The 23,564-nt window shown below is 35.2% G+C and overlaps 2 protein-coding genes and 1 pseudogene across 3 annotated transcripts; all 3 read right to left on the reverse strand.

Annotated features, from left to right (window-relative positions):
* Window positions 1-250: 250 nt before the first annotated feature.
* On the reverse strand, window positions 251-4,712 carry LOC306851737 (calcium-activated chloride channel regulator 4-like; annotated as a pseudogene). The gene is made up of 14 exons: window positions 4,563-4,712; window positions 4,193-4,330; window positions 3,945-4,092; window positions 3,752-3,857; window positions 3,506-3,665; window positions 3,152-3,379; window positions 2,770-2,994; window positions 2,481-2,661; window positions 1,972-2,078; window positions 1,665-1,880; window positions 1,293-1,557; window positions 1,039-1,203; window positions 725-949; window positions 251-624 (listed from the first exon to the last, which is right to left on the reverse strand). The product of its transcript is annotated as a calcium-activated chloride channel regulator 4-like (transcript).
* An 11-nt stretch (window positions 4,713-4,723) lies between these two features.
* LOC306851738 (calcium-activated chloride channel regulator 1-like) lies at window positions 4,724-13,923 on the reverse strand (the record flags this gene model as incomplete). Its single annotated transcript, XM_079388174.1, has 15 exons — window positions 4,724-4,909; window positions 9,365-9,660; window positions 9,761-9,985; window positions 10,075-10,239; window positions 10,329-10,593; window positions 10,701-10,916; window positions 11,008-11,114; window positions 11,684-11,864; window positions 11,973-12,197; window positions 12,355-12,582; window positions 12,709-12,868; window positions 12,955-13,060; window positions 13,148-13,295; window positions 13,396-13,533; window positions 13,774-13,923. The coding sequence occupies 15 exons, from the start codon at window positions 13,921-13,923 to the stop codon at window positions 4,724-4,726; spliced, it is 2,796 nt and encodes a 931-aa protein (XP_079244300.1).
* An 11-nt stretch (window positions 13,924-13,934) lies between these two features.
* Window positions 13,935-22,985, reverse strand: LOC306851739 (calcium-activated chloride channel regulator 1-like; the record flags this gene model as incomplete). The annotated part of the gene is made up of 15 exons (XM_079388175.1): window positions 13,935-14,120; window positions 18,564-18,859; window positions 18,960-19,184; window positions 19,274-19,438; window positions 19,528-19,792; window positions 19,900-20,115; window positions 20,207-20,313; window positions 20,883-21,063; window positions 21,172-21,396; window positions 21,568-21,795; window positions 21,922-22,081; window positions 22,168-22,273; window positions 22,361-22,508; window positions 22,609-22,746; window positions 22,872-22,985. The coding sequence occupies 15 exons, from the start codon at window positions 22,983-22,985 to the stop codon at window positions 13,935-13,937; spliced, it is 2,760 nt and encodes a 919-aa protein (XP_079244301.1).
* Between the last annotated feature and the right edge of the window lie 579 nt (window positions 22,986-23,564).

Genomic DNA, 23,564 nt, shown 5'->3' on the forward strand with positions numbered 1-23,564 from the left:
ATGTTTTAATCAGGTTATACAAGCTTGTATGTATTTATTTATTTATTAATTACCAGTGCACATAATAACAGCTAAGGCAAAAACAGACACGCACACACACAAATAATTCCAGTATAAACAAATTTTACCAAACTGTATTTTGCATTTTATATTTATGCTTAGCACAATGTGTACAAATAAAGACAACTCAGTAAAATAACTTTGCCATGTAAAGATTTCCTTTGTATCAGATGTTAATGTTGGTTGTGGTCTAAGAAGGTTTACTTCGTTTCAGTGCCCATGTTGTTATCGCAGTAATGCCCATAATAACCACAGTGTCCAAACAAACAGAAATTGCAATAAACATAAAATTCAGGTCTATCTCTGTGGGTTTTGATCGAGGGATGATCTTTGAAGCTTGCGCAATGTTGGAGATTTCCGATTTTACATGTTCTTTGTCCTCAGACTGAACAGCAAAGAAGAGTGTGGTCCCATTTTGAATTGTGAAATTGAGATTGAATGAATGTTGTTCAACTGATCCAGCCTCCTGAGGTGAAATGCCAGATATGTTGACTTCATGAGCATTGCTGAAGTTGAATCGAAGCATTTTAAAGTCAAAGCTCCACACGATCTTGTAGGATTTAGCTTAAATAAAAAGAAATACCTTGTAAGGCCTATGGAAGATACAGTATTTTGTGATCTGGCTTTGAAATAACTTCTATTTTGCATTAATTGTATGATTTACCTGTCCCTTGGTCGAGGTCTTCACCAGGAGCTGTCCAGTTGAGAAGCACAGTGTCCTCCTGGATCTCAGCACTCAGATCTGTGATTCTGTTTGGAGGGAAATTTGGTGGAGTTGGGCCTTTAAGAGCAACCTCAAAACTCTCTCCGGTGGCTATTCTGGTGAAGCTTCCGATTACAAGTGATTCTTCTGAAACTGGAGGTTTTGATGGGTTCAGCTCAACCACACCTGAAATTAGAGGAACCACCTGTGCATCCATGTGCAGAAACTGGTTAAGGAAATGTTTGAGTAGTTTGCTTTCAGAGTTTCATAGTTACCATTTACCACATATCCAGGTACGTATGGAGCACCAGCCCTTTTTTGGAGAGTAAATCTGGCTTGTCCATTTTGATTCTTTGCTCTTACTTTCAAGCTGCTTCTCCCGTTTTTTATCTTTGTGAAATATCTGGAATAGACGCCATCATCTTTGAAAGCATCAGCCCCTGTAAAATAATACTTGATTTATTTCTAGCTATGTAGTGTAAATATGAAGTGGCGTGCATACTATAAACAAGAATTATGGGTCATTTACCTGCTCCATTGTCCAGGAGTTGTAATATTTGTGGAGGCCCAGATTCTGGCTCCAGTGTAGCCCACACTTCAGCATTTATTACAGGCTTGTAATTCTGAGTAACCACGGCAAACACTATCATGGGTTTAGTGCCATCACTGAGCTTCTGGTTCATGTGGGCTTTGACAATGATAGGAGGAACATCAGCTCTTGCCGCTTGACTCATTGCTGCTACAGTCAGAGACTGAAGTGTTGGACTTTGGATATTGTACTTCCAGTCCCCATGCTACCAAACACATATAAGTATTATTAAATGAATAATTTATGAAAATAAATTTAAAATAAGTAAAATAATTTAGTAAAGTCAATGAAGTCTTGTGCAAGTTGTCATACCTGTGCAGTTCCAGGAACTTTTAATGTCACTGTTTTTGTTGATTCATCATGACGCATCTGCATTTGATTGTAAACTGAGCCACTCGGTGACTGTATGTAAACTTTAGGTACAGTTGTTTCATAGGTTATTGTAAAGCTGGTTTTGTTACCAATAGTCTGATCTACTGATACTGTCCCATTGAATCAATCGGATGTTTTTGCTCCCACACTGTCTATCTAAAAGGGTGATAAAAACGAAACATGAATATTCATAATAAACAAGTCTTGAGGTAATTTACCATGGGCAGTGAGCGATCATTTGCCAAACCTGAACTGGGTCTTTTGTTTGATCTCCTGTTGGCACAGTTAGTGTGGAAAATCCATTCAGTAGCTGATTAGAGAGAATGTCATCACTGGCTGTGATAAATTTCCCACCTATTTTCAACAGAACATATGATAAAAAATGGAATCAATAAGTTAAAATGTATTAATATGCCTATGAATAGTTCTGAGATAATTTGTCCTTGCATAATTTGTTTGCAACTTTGCCACTTGCTTTGATTTTATTAGTTCCAAACTATTTCAAGCTAAGATCGATCTAGAAGTCAGAGACCAACCAAAATGGAGTTGCAGTTCAGTCTGTTTGATTCGGCAAGTTTTTCATATTTCCTATGCCATGAACACACCACCATTCTTACACTTTGCACATCCCACAGTTTGAAAACCACCAGTCTAAAGTAATGAAATTCAATGAATGAAATTTAAATTGCGACAGAAATGTCCATTTAGGCTTACAGTACTTTTTTTGTGTCTGTTTGTGACTGTTAGGCTACTTACCAGTTTTATCTGCCATTTCCCTCAGTGCTTTATCTGCTTTATTACCCAAAGCAATTGTATGTATAATAGCGCCACTATTAATTGCATTCGGAACACAACTATTAAGGTCATCTGTGGCTTCACCATCTGTCAGAAAAATGATTTCATCTCCCATCACATCCCCGTTGTCATTTTTAAGTACCTTTAAATTTTTAAGACATAGAGAACATTGGCATAACAAACATCATATATTTCACACATCAGTATATTATAAACATGCAAAAAATGTATACTTGTAATAATACGGAACCTGTAAGCCTTGATTGAGGCCTTTACACATGTTTGTTGATCCACTTGCTGTTTTTGGCAACAAAGCGACGAGACGTTCTCTTGTGGTGTCACTGTCGATAGGAGTCAAGGAAGTCAGAGTAGAAGCATCAGTGCTAAAGGTTACCATTCCAACAGTGGATTGATCCTCAATGATATTCTGCAGGAAATGTGTGGCAGCCTGTTGTAGTCGAAGAATTCTAGAGCCCTAGAAAATGTGTGAAATAATAATAATAATAAACATGCACGTGATATCAATTTGATGTTTCCTTGGGTTTCAAAATGATTAAGCTCATATCAGAGCACTGAAAGTTATAATATATTAAGCATTTTTATTTAAAAGTTTAGTTAATGTTTTTACATACTTGCATGCTTCCTGAGACATCGAGTACAAGACAAACAACCCGATGCATTCGCTGCACAACTTTGAAAGTTGGTGCTGGTGGAGAAGTCTTCAGCGGTTTTAAAGAACGAAGTGCATCTTTATCCACAGAATCCTCAGATATTACGGTCCATGTTGCTTTGCCACATTTTTTATTCTGCAGGTTTGGGGCATCATAATTGTGCTCATTTTCACGACAAGATGTTCTTACCTGAAGCCAAATATTTTGAATGATTAGAATGATTTTTGAATGATTCTTCTATATATTGCATATAACAGACTGTGAATTATTCAAATTAAATTTCGCATTTGTGGAAAATGTAAAATCTATACTTACAGAATCCAGGCTAGGTAGGAACATTATGGAACTGTGTGTGTTTTGATATCTGTCAGGAAAAAACTTGCAACCCGTAGCTGGTAGTGAGGTTCGTGGATCAATGCGGCACGGTGATCCAGTAGTAACATCAGAAAGCTGACCTTTAATATTTTTGCTACACCTAAAGATAAAGCAGGAAATCAGTGGTTGAGATCATTTACAATGTGATTTTAATCAAATACTTTCTCTTAGTTGAAGGTTTATAACCTTGTAGCTTCAATGTGACTATTAGAGTAGTAGAATGGCTTTTCTTCACTGTATTCATCATAAACGCTCCATCTCAGATGAGCCCATTCATGCGCCAAGACCCTTCCTGCAAACAAACAAACATTCTTGCCGATAACAAACAAATGACTGAATTAACCTGAATAAATGTTTAAGGACAACAAAAGATGTTCACCTTTTGCCCCGTATAGATTAATGAGTGTGGTAGTGAGGTAGTCCGGAGTTAAATGAATGTACTGTCCCTCAGCTCCACATTCTTCATACTGATTAGTGTAGGGTTCATCGCCATATGCTGGATTAAGATTATCAATTATTATTTTGGCCTGTGTTTGACATAGAAATTGTGTCAGCAATACCAAATATGATTGAAATGATCGAACAATATTTGACGTATAATATAAAATGGCATAATTATCTGTATACCTTTTCAAAAAACTCTGTTCTTGCTTTGGTATAATGCTTACTATTCCACTGAGGTGGGACTAGTATTGTAGCTTCTTTGAAATAGACCTTTTTATCCAATGCCTCATAAAGATAAAGCGACCCTTCAGTGACCATGTCCTGTCCGAATGAAGTTGAAAAGATGAAATAAAAATAACTCAAAAGGTGTATGCTTTTTTAAAAATGTAATTATACTTTAATTTGCTCATTCACAAATACTGTTAATGAAATTTGAAATATATTTCTTCTTTATTTGTTTTTAACTGGAAAAAAAATATTATCTTTCACAAAAGCCATAAAACCATTAATGCACACAAAGTTTGTTAAAAAGACCAAAAAAAAAAAAATTCACCTTGATTTTATCAACGAGCGTGTCATCCTGTGGTACTTTTGCACTGATTGCAATGACAACATCAACATAACCATTTCCATCTAGTTTGATTCCAGTGGAGGTGGACGACAGCAACATCCATAATAAGACAAACACTGTTCTTGAGTCCATAGCTGCGGAGTTTAGATGAACAGTAACTCCTGAACCCTGTTTTGAACAATGTCAAAGGTGATCTTGAATGGTCTGATCAGAGATAAGTGGGCGGGTGCTTTAATGTCAAGGGCATGGCTAGATTCTGCCAACATCAAGGGCAGAGTCAGTGGTCCATTTGAAACATAAGGTGTACTGTTATGACCTCTAGGGGTCAGCTGCAAAAGAAAGAGAGAACAGAGGCCCGTCCACACGAAGATGCGTTTCGCTGTATACGCATACATTTTTTACCGTATAGGCGTTTCGTCCACACGAAACCAGCGTTTTCGAAGAGTGAAACCGATCATTTTTGAAACCGGGTCCCAGGGTGGATAAATTTGAAAACGGCGTTTTCATGTTTCGTGTGGACGGCGAATCCGTATATTTTCTGAAACGATGACGTCATCAGCCCACGTCTCGCCCCTAATCAGACACCGCTACGTCACATAACAGCTACAACAACAACAACGTCAGACTATGTGCCTGTGTTCGTGCTGCAGAACCTACTGAGCTCATTAGTTTTATTAATGCAAAATCTTCTGCTTTGTGTGTTAGTTTGTATTCAGCGCGCAAGGTTTACGCACATGGTCCAAGTCTTCTTCTCTGTTTTTTGTGTATCTCTGTGGCAGAATTACAGCGCCACATATTGGTCTGGCATGTGTACTACAGCGTTTTCAGTCAGTTTCAGTGATTCCGTGTGGACTCAGATATTTCCTGAGACGACTCCGTGTTTACGGAATTTGAGGCAAAAAAAAAGATTACTCCAGTCTTCAGTGTCACGTGATCCTTCAGAAATCATTCAAATATGCTGCTCAAAAAACGTATTATTATATATGTTGAAAACGGTTTAATTTTTGTGGAAACCATGTGGATTTTTTTGTGAATAGAAAATTCAAAGGAACAGCATTTATTAGAAATAGATATTTTGGAACAATAAAAATGTCTTTACTGTGTCTTTTGATTAATTTAATGCATTCTTGCTGAGCAAAAGTATTATTTCTTTCCAAAAATACATTTTACCGACTCCAAATGTTTAAACGGCTGTGTAATTTTGAGTAGATAAAATTCCTCAAACTTAAATATTTACGAATGTGAATATATTGTCTTTTTTCAGGTATTTGCTTCCACAGCCCCTGGTATATACAGGAAGCCTGTTATGGGGATGTGGGAACATCTATGTGAGAAGGTGAATCACTCTTGTTGGTTATTGGTAGGATTTGTGTAGTAATTGCATAACTGAGTTGTTTTTCATTATGTACAGCAAGCAGCAGTTTGGTTAGAGTATCCTGTGTATATAAAGGCATTGTTGTGTTTTTGCTGGCAAATGGAGGAGTGACTGTAGATGTGTCACAGAACTTCTATGTAGGAGGTGAACTCAGTCAAATTCTTTCAAGTGGTTGTGATTAGCATTCTTGAGACATTTGAGATTTGACGTAAAATTATTGATACTAAAAAGTATTATTTTTTGGCAGCTTTTTATTGTTATTTTTAACAATATATTCATAATCGTTTGACTAGCACTGAATCTTCAAACAAAATATAAAGGAATTTGATGATTATATATAAGGAATATATATATATATATATATATATATATATATAGTTTTTAAAAGTGTTGTTGGGGAAACTTATTCATAGCTGCTAATATTGACCTGATGTTAATAAAGATTGTCTCGTCAAACAGGTTTTATAAATTGAGGAAACAATTGCTTGTTTCAGTTCAATTCCCAGGGAACACACATACTGATAAAAAAAATAAATAAAAAAAATGTGTAGCCTGAATGTGTAGTAAGTCGCTTTGGATAAAAGCGTCCGCTAAAAATGCATAAATGTTTCAACTGAACTAAACTTGCAGTGACTGATCTTAAAGCATATCAGGGCCTTTGTTTTGTCTCAAGATTCACACCAGTAATGTTTTTTCTAAGGCGTGTTAATAAAAATTACTTAAATGTCCTAATTGAACTATGGCCTAATCCTGGCTTAGTCTAAACCCTGTCTGTGGAACCGGGCCTAAATGTTAAATTCATAGGCTCATATTCTGAATGTTGTGCTTGTTTGCTTTATTTATGAAGTCCCAGCTTAATGCACTGTAAAAAAAAAAAAAAAAAAAAACTCTGTAGCTTTTACAAAATAGTTTTGGCAGCTGTGGTTGCCAGAATAATTTAGTAAAAAATACAGAAATCTGTGAACACATTTACAGAACAAGCTGTAAAATTCACAGTATGAAACTAATTTGCAAACAAGGGAATTTGAATGAAATCCAGTAACAACAAACTGCTATTCAAATCTGGTTTGTACATTTAACATACTGAAGATATAACATAAATCCCAAATCTATATAACTGATAACAAAAACTATTAAAAAACATGATTATTTAAAGTAAATACTTTCAAATGTGGAGTGTCATGCAGGAACTTCTGGGAATATCAGTTTACAGTTTTTGACTAAATTATTTTTTACTTCTTAAAACTGTACAATTAACAGCATTTTACTGTAGAATTACATGAAATGTCTGGTAAGATCTTTTACAGTTTTTCCCTGTATATAGTACGGGAACTTACTGTTAACCTGTTAGCAGTTTCATATTTTTTTCGTAGCGTTTTTACAAAATTGTACAGTTAAAATTACACTTATTTTTTACAGTGTACTTTCTTTCTTTCTTGGGTGATCAGCACAAAAAAAGTGAACTTGAAAAAGTTACAAAGTGTGGCAATTGATAGGTCTAGTTTTCCCGTTGCAAAGTTTCTTAAACATTATTGAGTAATTTATAACTCAACATTATCAGGCATGAGTTCACATTAAGTGGATGTAATACTGCAGTTCATAAACCAACACAAATGTCTCCTTCATTGTAAGATTCAAAAGCTTAAAAAACCCAAATCTTTCAATAAATTGCAAATTATCTACAAACCCAGCAGGTGCAGCCAATGTTTGACAATTTTTCTGCAACTTTAACTTTTTATGGTTTAGAAAATGCCAAGTTCTGACATGAAACTCTAGATTGGGCAGGCTGATGAGATTTCTTTCATGTTTATTGTTATTGAATAAGGCTGTATCGTGGCAATACGTTTGCAAATTACAGTACAACTTGTATTTGAGCTTTGAACAATGCCCTAAAAGCCACTGTTACATTTTAAAACCATACATAATAAAAATAAGAATAATGCATTCATTACATTTGAAGTTTATAGCATAAAAGCCTGGTTATTTATGCTGTCCTTTTCAGTATTAGGCATATATGCATATGGTGCACGTTGTCCTCATCGTGTTTTCATTGCACAACGGGTTTATTGTGTCTAAAACTTTATGGCTGAAAATCTACTCATAAAGTCATTTCGCACTAGTTTCATTTTCACATTTAGAACGTGATTTTCTTTGTACAAGATTACTGCCCCATCATCTAACTAGACATGATAGAATAGTTACCATACAATATAATTATAATCTCAGGAAGAAAGTGAATGATCATAATGAGTTCTAATGACACCATAAAGTCCTCATATACAGTGCCATGACTGAACCCAAATGGGCCATATGATTTAACAAAATGTCAGAGTCAGCCCATCCATAAAGACATGCAGGGAATTTTCTACAAACCCATATCCTTCAACATATGTATATGTTTATATATCTGCATCACTTTATAAGTGGTTTTACTAGTGTAACTCTCACAGGATCTTATGAAATTTATTGAGTAACTCTCAACAACATCATGTGTCAAGTGGAAGATGGTGAAACTCTTCTTTGTGTTTGAAAAAAAAAGTTCAAAAACGGATAAGAATGGGTAAATGTCCTAAAAATAATATGTTATAATAATATGACAAATTAATACTTTCATGACAGAGGGCAGAATCATCCCATTCTAGTTTAAAATTTATTATTTTATTATAACAAAATATTAATATGTATAGACTGTAGAAAATGTAAAAACAATTTTCACTCAGAAATTGCTAGGAAATTTCACAAACAATGAATAACATTGAATAACACTGAATTAAATGTGAAATTACATTTTCATGTTAAATGTACTCCAGTAATCTGTTTTATTTACATCTTCAAATATATATATATTTTTTTTTGCAGTGTACAACTATGCTAAAAATATTAATGATGCCTTGTCTCTTTTATATATCTATTTCTTATGCAAGTTTTCTGCTGAGTAATAGGATAAAACTATTTGTTTATTTATTCATATTATTCATTCATTCATTCATTCATTCAATTATTCATTCTTTCATACATTCATTCAATTATTTCATCATGGGAGACAGTGCACAGATTTTAGTAAATACGGTTGTAATTTGTACTTTTTATGTTTTAATCAGGTTATACAAGCTTGTATTTATTTATTTATTAATTACCAGTGCACATAACAGCTAAGGCAAAAACAGACACGCACACACACAAATAATTCCAGTATAAACAAATTTTACCAAACTGTATTTTGCATTTTATATTTATGCAAAGCACAATGTGTACAAATAAAGACAACTCAGTAAAATAACTTTGCCATGTAAAGATTTCCTTTGTATCAGATGTTAATGTTGGTTGTGGTCTAAGAAGGTTTACTTCGTTTCAGTGCCCATGTTGTTATCACAATAATGCCCATAATAACCACAGTGGCCAAACAAACAGAAATTGCAATAAACATAAAATTCAGGTCTATCTCTGTGGGTTTTGATCGAGGGATGATCTTTGAAGCTTGCGCAGTGTTGGAGATTTCCGATTTTACATGTTCTTTGTCCTCAGACTGAACAGCAAAGAAGAGTGTGGTCCCATTTTGAATTGTGAAATTGAGATTGAATGAATGTTGTTCAACTGATCCAGCCTCCTGAGGTGAAATGCCAGATATGTTGACTTCATGAGCATTGCTGAAGTTGAATCGAAGCATTTTAAAGTCAAAGCTCCACACGATCTTGTAGGATTTAGCTTAAATAAAAAGAAATACCTTGTAAGGCCTATGGAAGATACAGTATTTTGTGATCTGGCTTTGAAGTAACTTCTATTTTGATTTAATTGTATGATTTACCTGTCCCTTGGTCGAGGTCCTCACCAGGAGCTGTCCAGTTGAGAAGCACAGTGTCCTCCTGGATCTCAGCACTCAGATCTGTGATTCTGTTTGGAGGGAAATTTGGTGGAGTTGGGCTTTTAAGAGCAACCTCAAAACTCTCTCCGGTGGCTATTCTGGTGAAGCTTCCGATTACAAGTGATTCTTCTGAAACTGGAGGTTTTGATGGGTTCAGCTCAACCACACCTGAAATTAGAGGAACCACCTATACATCCATGTGCAGAAACTGGTTAAGGAAATGTTTGAGTAGTTTGCTTTCAGAGTTTCATAGTTACCATTTACCACATATCCAGGTACGTATGGAGCACCAGCCCTTTTTTGGAGAGTAAATCTGGCTTGTCCATTTTGATTCTTTGCTCTTACTTTCAAGCTGCTTCTCCCGTTTTTTATCTTTGTGAAATATCTGGAATAGACGCCATCATCTTTGAAAGCATCAGCCCCTGTAAAATAATACTTGATTTATTTCTAGCTATGTAGTGTAAATATGAAGTGGCGTGCATACTATAAACAAGAATTATGGGTCATTTACCTGCTCCATTGTCCAGGAGTTGTAATATTTGTGGAGGCCCAGATTCTGGCTCCAGTGTAGCCCACACTTCAGCATTTATTACAGGCTTGTAATTCTGAGTAACCACGGCAAACACTATCATGGGTTTAGTGCCATCACTGAGCTTCTGGTTCATGTGGGCTTTGACAATGATAGGAGGAACATCAGCTCTTGCCGCTTGACTCATTGCTGCTACAGTCAGAGACTGAAGTGTTGGACTTTGGATATTGTACTTCCAGTCCCCATGCTACCAAACACATATAAGTATTATTAAATGAATAATTTATGAAAATAAATTTAAAATAAGTAAAATAATTTAGTAAAGTCAATGAAGTCTTGTGCAAGTTGTCATACCTGTGCAGTTCCAGGAACTTTTAATGTCACTGTTTTTGTTGATTCATCATGACGCATCTGCATTTGATTGTAAACTGAGCCACTCGGTGACTGTATGTAAACTTTAGGTACAGTTGTTTCATAGGTTATTGTAAAGCTGGTTTTGTTACCAATAGTCTGATCTACTGATACTGTCCCATTGAACCAATCGGATGTTTTTGCTCCCACACTGTCTATCTAAAAGGGTGATAAAAACGAAACATGAATATTCATAATAAACAAGTCTTGAGGTAATTTACCATGGGCAGTGAGCGATCATTTGCCAAACCTGAACTGGGTCTTTTGTTTGATCTCCTGTTGGCACAGTTAGTGTGGAAAATCCATTCAGTAGCTGATTAGAGAGAATGTCATCACTGGCTGTGATAAATTTCCCACCTATTTTCAACAGAACATATGATAAATTTGCACTGGATAATAAACAGGCACTGAATATAGCCTAATGATTTACTCCGATACATTTGCTGCAAAAATAGGATTTGGACACTGAAGACTTGTTTACGAAATGGATGAATTTGATGAATGTATGAATTTTGTATGATTTTACCAAAATATCAGTGATGTTTTAAAAAAATGGAATCAATAAGTTAAAATGTATTAATATGCCTATGAATAGTTCTGAGATAATTTGTCCTTGCATAATTTGTTTGCAACTTTGCCACTTGCTTTGATTTTATTAGTTCCAAACTATTTCAAGCTAAGATCGATCTAGAAGTCAGAGACCAACCAAAATGGAGTTGCAGTTCAGTCTGTTTGATTCGGCAAGTTTTTCATATTTCCTATGCCATGAACACACCACATTTCTTACACTTTGCACATCCCACAGTTTGAAAACCACCAGTCTAAAGTAATGAAATTCAATGAATGAAATTTAAATTGCGACAGAAATGTCCATTTAGGCTTACAGTACTTTTTTTGTGTCTGTTTGTGACTGTTAGGCTACTTACCAGTTTTATCTGCCATTTCCCTCAGTGCTTTATCTGCTTTATTACCCAAAGCAATTGTATGTATAATAACGCCACTATTAATTGCATTCGGAACACAACTATTAAGGTCATCTGTGGTTTCACCATCTGTCAGAAAAATGATTTCATCTCCCATCACATCCCCGTTGTCATTTTTAAGTACCTTTAAATTTTTAAGACATAGAGAACATTGGCATAACAAACATCATATATTTCACACATCAGTATATTATAAACATGCAAAAAATTTATACTTGTAATAATACGGAACCTGTAAGCCTTGATTGAGGCCTTTACACATGTTTGTTGATCTACTTGCTGTTTTTGGCAACAAAGCGACGAGACGTTCTCTTGTGGTGTCACTGTCGATAGGAGTCAAGGAAGTCAGAGTAGAAGCATCAGTACTAAAGGTTACCATTCCAACAGTGGATTGATCCTCAATGATATTCTGCAGGAAATGTGTGGCAGCCTGTTGTAGTCGAAGAATTCTAGAGCCCTAGAAAATGTGTGAAATAATAATAATAATAAACATGCACGTGATATCAATTTGATGTTTCCTTGGGTTTCAAAATGATTAAGCTCATATCAGAGCACTGAAAGTTATAATATATTAAGCATTTTTATTTAAAAGTTTAGTTAATGTTTTTACATACTTGCATGCTTCCTGAGACATCGAGTACAAGACAAACAACCCGATGCATTCGCTGCACAACTTTGAAAGTTGGTGCTGGTGGAGAAGTCTTCAGCGGTTTTAAAGAACGAAGTGCATCTTTATCCACAGAATCCTCAGATATTACGGTCCATGTTGCTTTGCCACATTTTTTATTCTGCAGGTTTGGGGCATCATAATTGTGCTCATTTTCACGACAAGATGTTCTTACCTGAAGCCAAATATTTTGAATGATTAGAATGATTTTTGAATGATTCTTCTATATATTGCATATAACAGACTGTGAATTATCAAAATTAAATTTCGCATTTGTGGAAAATGTAAAATCTATACTTACAGAATCCAGGCTAGGTAGGAACATTATGGAACTGTGTGTGTTTTGATATCTGTCAGGAAAAAACTTGCAACCCGTAGCTGGTAGTGAGGTTCGTGGATCAATGCGGCACGGTGATCCAGTAGTAACATCAGAAAGCTGACCTTTAATATTTTTGCTACACCTAAAGATAAAGCAGGAAATCAGTGGTTGAGATAATTTACAATGTGATTTTAATCAAATACTTTCTCTTAGTTGAAGGTTTATAACCTTGTAGCTTCAATGTGACTATTAGAGTAGTAGAATGGCTTTTCTTCACTGTATTCATCATAAACGCTCCATCTCAGATGAGCCCATTCATGCGCCAAGACCCTTCCTGCAAACAAACAAACATTCTTGCCGATAACAAACAAATGACTGAATTAACCTGAATAAATGTTTAAGGACAACAAAAGATGTTCACCTTTTGCCCCGTATAGATTAATGAGTGTGGTAGTGAGGTAGTCCGGAGTTAAATGAATGTACTGTCCCTCAGCTCCACATTCTTCATACTGATTAGTGTAGGGTTCATCGCCATATGCTGGATTAGGATTATCAATTATTATTTTGGCCTGTGTTTGACATAGAAATTGTGTCAGCAATACCAGATATGATTGAAATGATCGAACAATATTTGACGTATAATATAAAATGGCATAATTATCTGTATACCTTTTCAAAAAACTCTGTTCTTGCTTTGGTATAATGCTTACTATTCCACTGAGGTGGGACTAGTATTGTAGCTTCTTTGAAATAGACCTTTTTATCCAATGCCTCATAAAGATAAAGCGACCCTTCAGTGACCATGTCCTGTCCGAATGAAGTTGAAAAGATGAAATAAAAATAACTCAAAAGGTGTATGCTTTTTTAAAAATGTAATTATACTTTAATTTGCTCATTCACAAATACTGTTAATGAAATTTGAAATATATTTCTTCTTTATTTGTTTTTAACTGGAAAAAAAATATTATCTTTCACAAAAGCCATAAAACCATTAATGCACACAAAGTTTGTTAAAAAGACCAAAAAAAAAAAAAAAAAAAAATTCACCTTGATTTTATCAACGAGCGTGTCATCCTGTGGTACTTTTGCACTGATTGCAATGACAACATCAACATAACCATTTCCATCTAGTTTGATTCCAGTGGAGGTGGACGACAGCAACATCCATAATAAGACAAACACTGTTCTTGAGTCCATAGCTGCGGAGTTTAGATGAACAGTAACTCCTGAACCCTGTTTTGAACAATGTCAAAGGTGATCTTGAATGGTCTGATCAGAGATAAGTGGGCGGGTGCTTTAATGTCAAGGGCGTGACTAGATTCTGCCAACATCAAGGGCAGAGTCAGTGGTCCATTTGAAACATAAGGTGTACTGTTATGACCTCTAGGGGTCAGCTGCAAAAGAAAGAGAGAACAGAGGCCCCGTCCACACGAAGATGCGTTTCGCTGTATACGCATACATTTTTTACCGTATAGGCGTTTCGTCCACATGAAACCAGCGTTTTCGAAGAGTGAAACCGATCATTTTTGAAACCGGGTCCCAGGGTGCATAAATTTGAAAACGCCGTTTTCATGTTTCGTGTGGACGGCGAATCCGTATATTTTCTGAAACGATGACGTCATCAGCCCACGTCTCGCCCCTAATCAGACACCGCTACGTCACATAACAGCTACAACAACAACAACGTCAGACTACGTGCCTGTGTTCGTGCTGCAGAACCTACTGAGCTCATTAGTTTTATTAATGCAAAATCTTCTGCTTTGTGTGTTAGTTTGTATTCAGCGCGCAAGGTTTACGCACATGGTCCAAGTCTTCTTCTCTGTTTTTTGTGTATCTCTGTGGCAGAATTACAGCGCCACATATTGGTCTGGCATGTGTACTACATCGTTTTCAGTCGGTTTCAGTGATTCCGTGTGGACTCAGATATTTCCTGAGACGACTCCGTGTTTACGGAATTTGAGGCAAAAAAAAAGATTACTCCAGTCTTCAGTGTCACGTGATCCTTCAGAAATCATTCAAATATGCTGCTCAAAAAACGTATTATTATATATGTTGAAAACGCTTTAATTTTTGTGGAAACCATGTGGATTTTTTTGTGAATAGAAAATTCAAAGGAACAGCATTTATTAGAAATAGATATTTTGGAACAATAAAAATGTCTTTACTGTGTCTTTTGATTAATTTAATGCATTCTTGCTGAGCAAAAGTATTATTTCTTTCCAAAAATACATTTTACCGACTCCAAATGTTTAAACGGCTGTGTAATTTTGAGTAGATAAAATTCCTCAAACTTAAATATTTACGAATGTGAATATATTGTCTTTTTTCAGGTATTTGCTTCCACAGCCCCTGGTATATACAGGAAGCCTGTTATGGGGATGTGGGAACATCTATGTGAGAAGGTGAATCACTCTTGTTGGTTATTGGTAGGATTTGTGTAGTAATTGCATAACTGAGTTGTTTTTCATTATGTACAGCAAGCAGCAGTTTGGTTAGAGTATCCTGTGTATATAAAGGCATTGTTGTGTTTTTGCTGGCAAATGGAGGAGTGACTGTAGATGTGTCACAGAACTTCTATGTAGGAGGTGAACTCAGTCAAATTCTTTCAAGTGGTTGTGATTAGCATTCTTGAGACATTTGAGATTTGACGTAAAATTATTGATACTAAAAAGTATTTTTTGGCAGCTTTTTATTGTTATTTTTAACAATATATTCATAATCGTTTGACTAGCACTGAATCTTCAAACAAAATATAAAGGAATTTGATGATTATATATAAGGAATATATATATATATATATATATATAGTTTTTAAAAGTGTTGTTGGAGAAACTTATTCATAGCTGCTAATATTGACCTGATGTTAATAAAGATTGTCTCGTCAAACAGGTTTTATAAATTGAGGAAACAATTGCTTGTTTCAGTTCAATTCCCAGGGAACACACATACTGATAAAAAAAATAAATAAAAAAAATGTGTAGCCTGAATGTGTAGTAAGTCGCTTTGGATAAAAGCGTCTGCTAAAAATGCATAAATGTTTCAACTGAACTAAACTTGCAGTGACTGATCTTAAAGCATATCAGGGCCTTTGTTTTGTCTCAAGATTCACACCAGTAATGTTTTTTCTAAGGCGTGTTAATAAAAATTACTTAAATGTCCTAATTGAACTATGGCCTAATCCTGGCTTAGTCTAAACCCTGTCTGTGGAACCGGGCCTAAATGTTAAATTCATAGGCTCATATTCTGAATGTTGTGCTTGTTTGCTTTATTTATGAAGTCCCAGCTTAATGCACTGTAAAAAAAAAAAAAAAAAAAAAACTCTAGCTTTTACAAAATAGTTTTGGCAGCTGTGGTTGCCAGAATAATTTAGTAAAAAATACAGAAATCTGTGAACACATTTACAGAACAAGCTGTAAAATTCACAGTATAAAACTAATTTGCAAACAAGGGAATTTGAATGAAATCCACTAACAACAAACTGCTATTCAAATCTGGTTTGTACATTTAACATACTGAAGATATAACATAAATCCCAAATCTATATAACTGATAACAAAAACTATTAAAAAACATGATTATTTAAAGTAAATACTTTCAAATGTGGAGTGTCATGCAGGAACTTCTGGGAATATCAGTTTACAGTTTTTGACTAAATTATTTTTTACTTCTTAAAACTGTACAATTAACAGCATTTTACTGTAGAATTACATGAAATGTCTGGTAAGATCTTTTACAGTTTTTCCCTGTATATAGTACGGGAACTTACTGTTAACCTGTTAGCAGTTTCATATTTTTTTCGTAGCGTTTTTACAAAATTGTACAGTTAAAATTACACTTATTTTTTACAGTGTACTTTCTTTCTTTCTTGGGTGATCAGCACAAAAAAAGTGAACTTGAAAAAGTTACAAAGTGTGGCAATTGATAGGTCTAGTTTTCCCGTTGCAAAGTTTCTTAAACATTATTGAGTAATTTATAACTCAACATTATCAGGCATGAGTTCACATTAAGTGGATGTAATACTGCAGTTCATAAACCAACACAAATGTCTCCTTCATTGTAAGATTCAAAAGCTTAAAAAACCCAAATCTTTCAATAAATTGCAAATTATCTACAAACCCAGCAGGTGCAGCCAATGTTTGACAATTTTTCTGCAACTTTTACTTTTTATGGTTTAGAAAATGCCAAGTTCTGACATGAAACTCTAGATTGGGCAGGCTGATGAGATTTCTTTCGTTTATTGTTATTGAATAAGGCTGTATCGTGGCAATACGTTTGCAAATTACAGTACAACTTGTATTTGAGCTTTGAACAATGCCCTAAAAGCCACTGTTACATTTTAAAACCATACATAATAAAAATAAGAATAATGCATTCATTACATTTGAAGTTTATAGCATAAAAGCCTGGTTATTTATGCTGTCCTTTTCAGTATTAGGCATATATGCATATGGTGCACGTTGTCCTCATCGTGTTTTCATTGCACAACGGGTTTATTGTGTCTAAAACTTTATGGCTGAAAATCTACTCATAAAGTCATTTCGCACTAGTTTCATTTTCACATTTAGACCGTGATTTTCTTTGTACAAGATTACTGCCCCATCATCTAACTAGACATGATAGAATAGTTACCATACAATATAATTATAATCTCAGGAAGAAAGTGAATGATCATAATGAGTTCTAATGACACCATAAAGTCCTCATATACAGTGCCATGACTGAACCCAAATGGGCCATATGATTTAACAAAATGTCAGAGTCAGCCCATCCATAAAGACATGCAGGGAATTTTCTACAAACCCATATCCTTCAACATATGTATATGTTTATATATCTGCATCACTTTATAAGTGGTTTTACTAGTGTAACTCTCACAGGATCTTATGAAATTTATTGAGTAACTCTCAACAACATCATGTGTCAAGTGGAAGATGGTGAAACTCTTCTTTGTGTTTGAAAAAAAAAGTTCAAAAACGGATAAGAATGGGTAAATGTCCTAAAAATAATATGTTATAATAATATGACAAATTAATACTTTCATGACAGAGGGCAGAATCATCCCATTCTAGTTTAAAATTGATTATTTTATTATAACAAAATATTAATATGTATAGACTGTAGAAAATGTAAAAACAATTTTCACTCAGAAATTGCTAGGAAATTTCACAAACAATGAATAACATTGAATAACACTGAATTAAATGTGAAATTACATTTTCATGTTAAATGTACTCCAGTAATCTGTTTTATTTACATCTTCAAATATATATATATATATTTTTTGCAGTGTACAACTATGCTAAAAATATTAATGATGCCTTGTCTCTTTTATATATCTATTTCTTATGCAAGTTTTCTGCTGAGTAATAGGATAAAACTATTTGTTTATTTATTCATATTATTCATTCATTCATTCATTCATTCAATTATTCATTCTTTCATACATTCATTCAATTATTTCATCATGGGAGACAGTGCACAGATTTTAGTAAATACGGTTGTAATTTGTACTTTTTATGTTTTAATCAGGTTATACAAGTTTGTATTTATTTATTTATTAATTACCAGTGCACATAACAGCTAAGGCAAAAACAGACACGCACACACACAAATAATTCCAGTATAAACAAATTTTACCAAACTGTATTTTGCATTTTATATTTATGCAAAGCACAATGTGTACAAATAAAGACAACTCAGTAAAATAACTTTGCCATGTAAAGATTTCCTTTGTATCAGATGTTAATGTTGGTTGTGGTCTAAGAAGGTTTACTTCGTTTCAGTGCCCATGTTGTTATCACAATAATGCCCATAATAACCACAGTGGCCAAACAAACAGAAATTGCAATAAACATAAAATTCAGGTCTATCTCTGTGGGTTTTGATCGAGGGATGATCTTTGAAGCTTGCGCAGTGTTGGAGATTTCCGATTTTACATGTTCTTTGTCCTCAGACTGAACAGCAAAGAAGAGTGTGGTCCCATTTTGAATTGTGAAATTGAGATTGAATGAATGTTGTTCAACTGATCCAGCCTCCTGAGGTGAAATGCCAGATATGTTGACTTCATGAGCATTGCTGAAGTTGAATCGAAGCATTTTAAAGTCAAAGCTCCACACGATCTTGTAGGATTTAGCTTAAATAAAAAGAAATACCTTGTAAGGCCTATGGAAGATACAGTATTTTGTGATCTGGCTTTGAAGTAACTTCTATTTTGCATTAATTGTATGATTTACCTGTCCCTTGGTCGAGGTCCTCACCAGGAGCTGTCCAGTTGAGAAGCACAGTGTCCTCCTGGATCTCAGCACTCAGATCTGTGATTCTGTTTGGAGGGAAATTTGGTGGAGTTGGGCTTTTAAGAACAACCTCAAAACTCTCTCCGGTGGCTATTCTGGTGAAGCTTCCGATTACAAGTGATTCTTCTGAAACTGGAGGTTTTGATGGGTTCAGCTCAACCACACCTGAAATTAGAGGAACCACCTGTGCATCCATGTGCAGAAACTGGTTAAGGAAATGTTTGAGTAGTTTGCTTTCAGAGTTTCATAGTTACCATTTACCACATATCCAGGTACGTATGGAGCACCAGCCCTTTTTTGGAGAGTAAATCTGGCTTGTCCATTTTGATTCTTTGCTCTTACTTTCAAGCTGCTTCTCCCGTTTTTTATCTTTGTGAAATATCTGGAATAGACGCCATCATCTTTGAAAGCATCAGCCCCTGTAAAATAATACTTGATTTATTTCTAGCTATGTAGTGTAAATATGAAGTGGCGTGCATACTATAAACAAGAATTATGGGTCATTTACCTGCTCCATTGTCCAGGAGTTGTAATATTTGTGGAGGCTCAGATTCTGGCTCCAGTGTAGCCCACACTTCAGCATTTATTACAGGCTTGTAATTCTGAGTAACCACGGCAAACACTATCATGGGTTTAGTGCCATCACTGAGCTTCTGGTTCATGTGGGCTTTGACAATGATAGGAGGAACATCAGCTCTTGCCGCTTGACTCATTGCTGCTACAGTCAGAGACTGAAGTGTTGGACTTTGGATATTGTACTTCCAGTCCCCATGCTACCAAACACATATAAGTATTATTAAATGAATAATTTATGAAAATAAATTTAAAATAAGTAAAATAATTTAGTAAAGTCAATGAAGTCTTGTGCAAGTTGTCATACCTGTGCAGTTCCAGGAACTTTTAATGTCACTGTTTTTGTTGATTCATCATGACGCATCTGCATTTGATTGTAAACTGAGCCACTCGGTGACTGTATGTAAACTTTAGGTACAGTTGTTTCATAGGTTATTGTAAAGCTGGTTTTGTTACCAATAGTCTGATCTACTGATACTGTCCCATTGAACCAATCGGATGTTTTTGCTCCCACACTGTCTATCTAAAAGGGTGATAAAAACGAAACATGAATATTCATAAAAAACAAGTCTTGAGGTAATTTACCATGGGCAGTGAGCGATCATTTGCCAAACCTGAACTGGGTCTTTTGTTTGATCTCCTGTTGGCACAGTTAGTGTGGAAAATCCATTCAGTAGCTGATTAGAGAGAATGTCATCACTGGCTGTGATAAATTTCCCACCTATTTTCAACAGAACATATGATAAATTTGCACTGGATAATAAACAGGCACTGAATATAGCCCAATGATTTACTCCGATACATTTGCTGCAAAAATAGGATTTGGACACTGAAGACTTGTTTACGAAATGGATGAATTTGATGAATGTATGAATTTTGTATGATTTTACCAAAATATCAGTGATGTTTTAAAAAAATGGAATCAATAAGTTAAAATGTATTAATATGCCTATGAATAGTTCTGAGATAATTTGTCCTTGCATAATTTGTTTGCAACTTTGCCACTTGCTTTGATTTTATTAGTTCCAAACTATTTCAAGCTAAGATCGATCTAGAAGTCAGAGACCAACCAAAATGGAGTTGCAGTTCAGTCTGTTTGATTCGGCAAGTTTTTCATATTTCCTATGCCATGAACACACCACCATTCTTACACTTTGCACATCCCACAGTTTGAAAACCACCAGTCTAAAGTAATGAAATTCAATGAATGAAATTTAAATTGCGACAGAAATGTCCATTTAGGCTTACAGTACTTTTTTTGTGTCTGTTTGTGACTGTTAGGCTACTTACCAGTTTTATCTGCCATTTCCCACAGTGCTTTATCTGCTTTATTACCCAAAGCAATTGTATGTATAATAGCGCCACTATTAATTGCATTCGGAACACAACTATTAAGGTCATCTGTGGCTTCACCATCTGTCAGAAAAATGATTTCATCTCCCATCACATCCCCGTTGTCATTTTTAAGTACCTTTAAATTTTTAAGACATAGAGAACATTGGCATAACAAACATTATACATTTCACACATCAGTATATTATAAACATGCAAAAAATGTATACTTGTAATAATACGGAACCTGTAAGCCTTGATTGAGGCCTTTACACATGTTTGTTGATCCACTTGCTGTTTTTGGCAACAAAGCGACGAGACGTTCTCTTGTGGCGTCACTGTCGATAGGAGTCAAGGAAGTCAGAGTAGAAGCATCAGTGCTAAAGGTTACCATTCCAACAGTGGATTGATCCTCAATGATATTCTGCAGGAAATGTGTGGCAGCCTGTTGTAGTCGAAGAATTCTAGAGCCCTAGAAAATGTGTGCAATAATAATAAAATAATATTAATAATAATAAACATGCACGTGATATCAATTTGATGTTTCCTTGGGTTTCAAAATGATTAAGCTCATATCAGAGCACTGAAAGTTATAATATATTAAGCATTTTTATTTAAAAGTTTAGTTAATGTTTTTACATACTTGCATGCTTCCTGAGACATCGAGTACAAGACAAACAACCCGATGCATTCGCTGCACAACTTTGAAAGTTGGTGCTGGTGGAGAAGACTTCAGCGGTTTTAAAGAACGAAGTGCATCTTTATCCACAGAATCCTCAGATATTACGGTCCATGTTGCTTTGCCACATTTTTTATTCTGCAGGTTTGGGGCATCATAATTGTGCTCATTTTCACGACAAGATGTTCTTACCTGAAGCCAAATATTTTGAATGATTAGAATGATTTTTGAATGATTCTTCTATATATTGCATATAACAGACTGTGAATTATTCAAATAAAATTTCGCATTTGTGGAAAATGTAAAATCTATACTTACAGAATCCAGGCTAGGTAGGAACATTATGGAACTGTGTGTGTTTTGATATCTGTCAGGAAAAAACTTGCAACCCGTAGCTGGTAGTGAGGTTCGTGGATCAATGCGGCACGGTGATCCAGTAGTAACATCAGAAAGCTGACCTTTAATATTTTTGCTACACCTAAAGATAAAGCAGGAAATCAGTGGTTGAGATCATTTACAATGTGATTTTAATCAAATACTTTCTCTTAGTTGAAGGTTTATAACCTTGTAGCTTCAATGTGACTATTAGAGTAGTAGAATGGCTTTTCTTCACTGTATTCATCATAAACGCTCCATCTCAGATGAGCCCATTCATGCGCCAAGACCCTTCCTGCAAACAAACAAACATTCTTGCCGATAACAAACAAATGACTGAATTAACCTGAATAAATGTTTAAGGACAACAAAAGATGTTCACCTTTTGCCCCGTATAGATTAATGAGTGTGGTAGTGAGGTAGTCCGGAGTTAAATGAATGTACTGTCCCTCAGCTCCACATTCTTCATACTGATTAGTGTAGGGTTCATCGCCATATGCTGGATTAGGATTATCAATTATTATTTTGGCCTGTGTTTGACATAGAAATTGTGTCAGCAATACCAAATATGATTGAAATGATCGAACAATATTTGACATATAATATAAAATGGCATAATTATCTGTATACCTTTTCAAAAAACTCTGTTCTTGCTTTGGTATAATGCTTACTATTCCACTGAGGTGGGACTAGTATTGTAGCTTCTTTGAAATAGACCTTTTTATCCAATGCCTCATAAAGATAAAGCGACCCTTCAGTGACCATGTCCTGTCCGAATGAAGTTGAAAAGATGAAATAAAAATAACTCAAAAGGTGTATGCTTTTTTAAAAATGTAATTATACTTTAATTTGTTCATTCACAAATACTGTTAATGAAATTTGAATTAATGCACACAAAGTTTGTTAAAAAGACCAAAAAAAAAAAAAAAAAATCCATCTAGTTTGTTTCCAGTGGAGGTGGACGACAGCAACATCCATAATAAGACAAACACTGTTCTTGAGTCCATAGCTGCGGAGTTTAGATGAACAGTAACTCCTGAACCCTGTTTTGAACAATGTCAAAGGTGATCTTGAATGGTCTGATCAGAGATAAGTGGGCGGGTGCTTTAATGTCAAGGGCATGACTAGATTCTGCCAACATCAAGGGCAGAGTCAGTGGTCCATTTGAAACATAAGGTGTACTGTTATGACCTCTAGGGGTCAGCTGCAAAAGAAAGAGAAGAGGCCCCATCCACACGAAGACGCGTTTCGCTGTATACGCATACATTTTTTACCATATAGGCGTTTCGTCCACACGAAACCAGCGTTTTCGAAGAGTGAAACCGATCATTTTTGAAACCGGGTCCCAGGGTGGATAAATTTGAAAACGCCGTTTTCATGTTTTCGTGTGGACGGCGAATCCGTATATTTTCTGAAACGATGACGTCATCAGCCCACGTCTCGCCCCTAATCAGACACCGCTACGTCACATAACAGCTACAACAACAACAACAATGTCAGACTACGTGCCTGTGTTCGTGCTGCAGAACCTACTGAGCTCATTAGTTTTAATAAAGCAAAATCTTCTGCTTTGTGTGTTAGTTTGT

This window comes from Barbus barbus (genome assembly GCF_936440315.1).
Source record: "Barbus barbus genome assembly, chromosome: 31".
Taxonomy (NCBI): Eukaryota; Metazoa; Chordata; class Actinopteri; order Cypriniformes; family Cyprinidae; genus Barbus; species Barbus barbus.